This window comes from Malurus melanocephalus, unplaced genomic scaffold (genome assembly GCF_030028575.1).
Source record: "Malurus melanocephalus ecotype Western Australia unplaced genomic scaffold, MMel_1.1 scaffold_318, whole genome shotgun sequence".
Taxonomy (NCBI): Eukaryota; Metazoa; Chordata; class Aves; order Passeriformes; family Maluridae; genus Malurus; species Malurus melanocephalus.
Window position 1 is genome coordinate 506,324 of NW_026623550.1, and position 6,094 is coordinate 512,417.

The 6,094-nt window shown below is 65.1% G+C and overlaps 1 protein-coding gene across 1 annotated transcript in view; it reads left to right on the forward strand.

The window, feature by feature from the left end:
• Positions 1 to 462: 462 nt before the first annotated feature.
• ARHGAP45 (Rho GTPase activating protein 45) overlaps positions 463 to 6,094 on the forward strand; it is an 18,215-nt gene continuing 12,583 nt past the window's right edge. The window contains exons 1-5 of the mRNA XM_057377508.1: positions 463 to 1,003; positions 2,604 to 2,931; positions 4,649 to 4,783; positions 5,747 to 5,831; positions 5,917 to 5,989. Coding sequence (XP_057233491.1) covers positions 914 to 1,003; positions 2,604 to 2,931; positions 4,649 to 4,783; positions 5,747 to 5,831; positions 5,917 to 5,989 — 711 coding nt within the window. The 5' untranslated portion in view covers positions 463 to 913. The remainder of the gene's footprint in view (positions 1,004 to 2,603; positions 2,932 to 4,648; positions 4,784 to 5,746; positions 5,832 to 5,916; positions 5,990 to 6,094) is intronic.

Here is a 6,094-nt window from a genome sequence, read left to right on the forward strand (position 1 = left end):
CACTCACGGTCACGCACACACAGGACACGCGTGCGCGCTCCCTCCCCGCGCCTCAGAGATCTCCACCCACCCCCATCCCGCACCCCTCACCCCGACCCCCGCCCAGCCCCTGCACCCACGGGGCCGGCATAAGTTCCACGCGAGTCCCGCGGGGAGATTCCGGGACGAGGTTGAGGGAGGACATAAAACCCCACTCGAACACCTCTCGGGGGTCGCCAHGCAGGGCCCGTCCCGGCCCTCACACCGGGTTTATCACCGTCCCCTCGGTATTCCCGCTGTGAGGTCGCCATGCCCCACGGGTGGGAGAGCCACGGGTGGGTGCACAGAGGCGAGAGGGGGTGAGGGGCAGGGCAGTGACCCCGGCGGGGCGGTCACGGCACCACCACTGAGCCCACACAAGGGCAGAGCCGGGAGCATCCCACGGGCGGGAGCGCAAAGCCCCCCATCCCACTCACCCCCATCCCATTCACCCCCTTCCCACTCACCCCACACCTCCAGAGGGATGGGGTTTGTCCTCCCTGCACAGATGGACACCCCCAAACAGGGTGAACACCCCAGAGGGAGGAGGCCATGCCGGTCCCACAGAGTGGGGCTCAGCCCCCCATCCCTCTGTAATCCGTGAGCTGTGCCACTCAACCCCCCTGAAATCTCCCCAGAAATGCCAGCATCCCCCTGCCCCCTGGGACCCCGCAGGGCAGCCAGGGCGCCCCTGGCCCCCGCCTGGGTGCGCGTTTAGCTTTTCTTTTCTTTTCCTGTTTCGGGTCTGGCTGCGAAGCCGATGAGGAAACGAGGCGGCGTCACACGCGCCCTCCTGACACTGCGCCCCGCGAATGCGCCCGGCGCCGTGAGGAACGGGCACGGCGGCGGGGCCGAGCGAGGGGCTTGAGGSCAGCGGCTCGGCCCCCCGGCAACGATGTTCTCCCGGAAGAAGCGGGAGCTGATAAAAACCCCCTCCATCTCCAARAAGAGCCGGGCGGGAAGCCCCGTCCCACAGACGCTGCCGGTGAGTGTGTCCYCTCCTAACCCTGGCACGGTGGGGGTTTTAGGGGCAACAGCACCCACGGAACTGCTGGGAAGAGCCACAGGGTGACGGTGGGGACCTGGATACGTCCAGGAGGTCTGCGAGGAGGAGGGAAACGAGGAAAGACCCTACTCATTGGGCTGAGAGGGGGAATTTTGCCCCAGATGAAGGGGACGGAGCAACCGCCGAAGGAGGCGGGAGGGCAGGAAGGGACAGGGAGGAAATGGGGGGGCCTGTGGCCGAGGGTGCGGGGAGGGCAAGCAGAATCCCAAACCTACTTGAGGACCGGAGTGGGAGCGGGGAGAACAGCGTGCTCGGACAGCCCCGGTGCCTCGGCTCTACCAGATATTTATTTATTGACGTGTGGACCTCCCCCTCCCCCGGTACCGGAGGGGTCAGGAGGAAACGCTAAAGGCCGGGGCTCCCCTGGCGCACCCCACGCCCCCCGCCCCGCGCCTGCGCCCCAGTCCCGGTGCGTGGAGCGACACCGGGCTGGCACGATGCGGCCGACGGTGACCCGGAGCTCACCCGCGGCTCCTTAAACGGSGACACCCCGTCCCCATCCCCGGTCCCGACCCGCCGGGAGAGGGGCCTATGGGTGGCAACCAGCGGGATGCTCGGCCGGGCTGCGGGCAGGAAAAGCTACAGCCCCTCGGCGGCGGCGGGCAGAGCCCACCCGCCCCAGCGCTCCCTGGACTCGCTGCCCCGCACGCCCGCCGTGAGGCTGACGGTACGGCCGGGGGGAGGGACGGGGGGCGCCGGGAGGACCGAGACAGCGCTGGGGTGGACCCAGGAATTTTGGGGTTGGTGGYTCCTCGCAGCCCCGTGGTGGGCTGGGCTGTCCCGTTCGCCCTCGCCCGCGGAAGCCTCGTGCTCTCGGTGCTCTGTGCCTGCCYCGCCGGTGCCAAAAACACTTCCGGCAACGCCCGGCCCGGCCGGGGATGCTCAAACCCCGCGTGTTCGTGTCACACTGGCTGTCGGGGGCTCACGGGTGGGAGCTGGTGGCGGGGCTGAGGGGCTGCAGGGTCCCCTCCCCGTGCCCAAGGACTSTCTGGTTGGGTGGCCCTCGAGCCATGCACGGTCCTGGACAGGGCCGGTACCAGCCGCTCCCTCGGGGCAATTTTACCCCTTGAAATTTGGGGCTTCCTCTATGTGTAAAATACCTGCAAAGCCCCCAACAACAGCCTGGGAGGTGTCCCTGTCTCTGCTACCTCCTCCAGCATAGGAACAGCTGAAAAGAGGAAGAGACGAGTGGGCGGAAGCCTGCTGCAGTTTGGCTGTGGTGGGCAAACCCATCACCCGTGGGTGCTGGGATGGGCAAGCGTCACCCACATGGCCACTGTGTGGACCCAGAGGGGCTGGCAGGGGCTAGTGGGGGCAGCCAGGCAAGTGCCCAGACCCTGCCCACTCTGCCTTCACCCTGTGGCATCTCAAAACAGTCCCCAAAGAGATTTCTACATGGGGAAACTGGCATCAGTCCCTCAAGGAAAGAGGTGACACAGTGGGGTCCTAGGGTGTTTCCCTCTCTGGGATCCCCCCTGTTCTGTCCGTGCCCTCACACTCACTCACTCTCGCTCCCCAGGACCTCTCCCGCAAGGATGGCGTGGAGGCATCGGGCTCTGGCCAGGGGGAGCTGCCCTCGGCCGGGGCCAAGCTGAGCAGCAGCCCCAGCGCCGCGGGCACCCTGAAGCGCCCCACCAGCCTGAGCCGCCATGCCAGCGCCGCCGGCCTCCCCCTGCCCGCTGCCCCCCGCGCYGGGCACAAGGGACACAAAACCCCCATGGCCTACAGCCCCATGGAGGGCGGGGACGGTCCCTTCATCGACCCCGAGGACATCGCCCAGCTGCTGGCCGACGTTGCCCGCTTCGCCGACGCCCTGGAGAACCTGCGGGACGTGGTGCTGYGCGATGGTGGGTGCCAGCCCGGTGACAAACACCCTCACAGCGCCTCCGGGATGGGCTCACATCCTGGGTGGGGGTCTCAGCCCGGTCCGGAGGGCTCCAGGACCCTCAGGGTGGTGGGTGCTGCGGGGTGGCTGCTGCAGCTCGGGGCCAGGATAACGCGGCTTCCTGCCGCGAGCTATTTTCATCAGCCCGTTTTCCTGTTTACAGCGCGGGCGTGCCCGCCGCCTGACAGGGCTCCCCAAACCCTGCAGGGTGCCGGGCACGGCCCCTGGCCCCCCAAACCACCAGAATGGGGCTGGGTGGTCTGCTGGCTCCCTAACAGCTCTCCGTGCTCAGGGGGACACAGGGGATCCCGTAGTCTGGGGGGCACACAACACCCTGCTGGCCACCTCTGTTTTGCAGAACCCCTTCCTGAATTTTAGGGAAAATCATTTCCTGGGATGGGAGGGGGCTTTGCCTGGGGGTTGATCCCTCATCCTAGCAATTCCTTGAGGGAATTTCCTCATTTCCTAACCAAGTTGTCAGTCCCCAGCCCCAAACCTGCGCTGGGGAGTCCTGGCCAGACCCCTGGGCTGACCACTGGAGCCCACGGAGGGGAAGGTTTCATGCAGGGGGGACCCGTGGGATGAAGCTGGACCGGGCACATCCCACCCAGCAGGGAGCGTCCATCCGGCAGGAGGGAGGGAAGGAAACGGAGGAAATTCCCAAACTGCTTTCAAGGGAAAAAGTTACTACGGAGGAAAAAAAAGCCTCAAAGGTCAGGCTGCCCCCCCGGGCAACACCGGGCTGGGCAGGAGGCACACAGGAGGTGCTGGGCGAGCAGGAGGTGGCCRTGCCGGTCCTGGGATGCCCCGAGGCCAGGGGGATTTGCTGCGTGGTTTGGGAGATGGCAGGAGCAGGGCTGGTATGTGGCTGGGGAGAAAACAGGGGAGGGACGTGGCTCAGGGACACGGGACAGGGACACAGCAGGAATGCAGAGCAGGGACATGGAGCAGGGACACAGGGCAGGGACATAGAGTAGGGATGCAGAGCAGGGATGGGGGACAGGGACAGAGGGGARGGACGTGGGACAGGGACACAGCAGGGACATGAGACAGGGATGCAGAGCAAGGACATGGGACAGGGGTGCTCAGCAGGGACAYGGARCAGGGACATGGGACAGGGACACAGGGCAGGGCCATGGGACAGGGATAGAGAGCAGGGACATGGGACAGGAACATGGGACAGGGACATGAGACAGGGATGCAGAGCAAGGACATGGGACATGGATGCTCAGCAAGGACATGGGACAGGGACACAGCAGGGACACAGGGCAGGGACACAGGGCAGGGATGTGGGACAGGGATGCAGAGCAGGGATGTGGGACAGGGACATGGGACAGGGACATGGGACACGGATGCTCAGCAGGACATGGGACAGGGACACAGGGCAGGGACACAGGGCAGGGACATGGGACAGTGATTCAGAGCAGGGACATGGGACAAGAATGCTCAGCAGGGACACAGGACAGGGATGCAAAACGGGAATGTGGAACAGGGACACGGGGCAAGGAGGTGGGAAAGGGACACAGGGCAGGGACATGGGACAGGGACACAGGGCAGGGACATGGGACAGGGATGCAAAACAGGATGTTGGAAAGGGACACAGGGCAAGGAGGTGGGAAAAGGACACAGGGCAGGGACATGGGACAGGGATGCAGCATCTGAGCCCCCCTCTCTTGCAGACCCCCAGCGGCCGCTGGCCCACGAGTGCCTGGGTGAAACCCTGCGCGTCCTGCGCCAGGTCATCAACAAATACCCGCTGCTCAACACCCTGGAGATCCTGACRGCCGCTGGGACCCTCATCTCCAAAGTCAAGGGTGAGACTGTGGGGCTGGGAGCTCTGTCCCACTGCCCTCCTGCCCCACACCGGGATGGGGGCAGTGGGGAGCCCGTGGAGGGGAGCAGAGCTGCCCCATGGACCGATGGAGGGGGTGAAAGCATCGCCTGCCTCTTGCTGTGGTTCAGCTTYAAGGCCGATGCCGTGTCAGAAATGACAGATCCTGCCCGGGAGTTTCCAGGCACAGCCGCAGGAAAAACACTGAAATAATCGGGTTCTGCCTCCTGGCAGCCTCTGGTGTTTGTGGAGCGGGGTCTGGAAGGTCAGATCCCGGCTGGGCATCGCCTCCCGCCGCCGTCACCCACGGGGAGGGGGCGGCTTCACCTACCACAGGCGCAGCACAACCTTCTGAGTCACCCGCGGCTTCCTGGACACCCGACAGCAGGGGACAGGAAGCTCGGGGCGGGTGGCAGGAGGGCTGCCATGAGGCTTGGGAGGGAGTGGGCTTGTAGCAGACCCCAGCCCACCCCGAGGAGATGACCCAGGGTCTGTCCAGAGCCCTGGCTGCTTTTATCCCATGGTGTGGGAGCCTGCCAAGCGCTGTTGGCCCCAATTCCTGCTGCTGGTGATGRTTCCTCTTTTGGCTGCGGGTGAGAGCCCTCCCAGAGGAGTTCATCCTGCTCAGAGCAGAGTCTGGAGGAGCCTTGAGGCAGTGGAACAGCTCCAGCAGCACTTTTCCAGCAGCCCTGAGTAACGGGAATAAACAGAAACACGAGCCAAGGGATGCTGTCAGGGAAGTCAGTGCTGGGAGAAAGGAAGGCGACACTTCTGCGCTGGAAAAATCCATCATCCATAGGGATGATCCTCCCTGCTGCTCCCTCGGCTCACCCCAGCCCCAAAGCCCCCTGATATCRGCATGAGCTGGCAGATTTTTCAGCTGAAAAACCCTGAGGTAGGGACAGAGGCTCACGGCAGCAGCGTTCCCACATTTCCTCGTCTCCAGGTTTCCACTACGAATCCAACAATGAGGCGGACAAGCGGGAGTTCGAGAAGGCCGTGGAGGCCATCGCCGTGTCCTTCAGCAGCACGTAAGGGAGTTCAGGCAGCTGTCCCCTGGACACAGCCCGTGGCACTGTCCCYGTGCTCAGCCCGGCCCTGCTCCTCTCCCCACAGGGTGTCCGAGTTCCTCATGGGGGAGGTGGACAGCAGCACCATCCTCTCCATCCCACCCAGCGACCAGAGCCAGGTGAGGGTGCCCGGACTCCTGGGCGCTCCCAGCACGGGGGGTTTGGGATCCCACGGGGTTCTGGCTGCTCCCTCAGCCCTGCTGTGAGTCCAGGGACATTCCCAG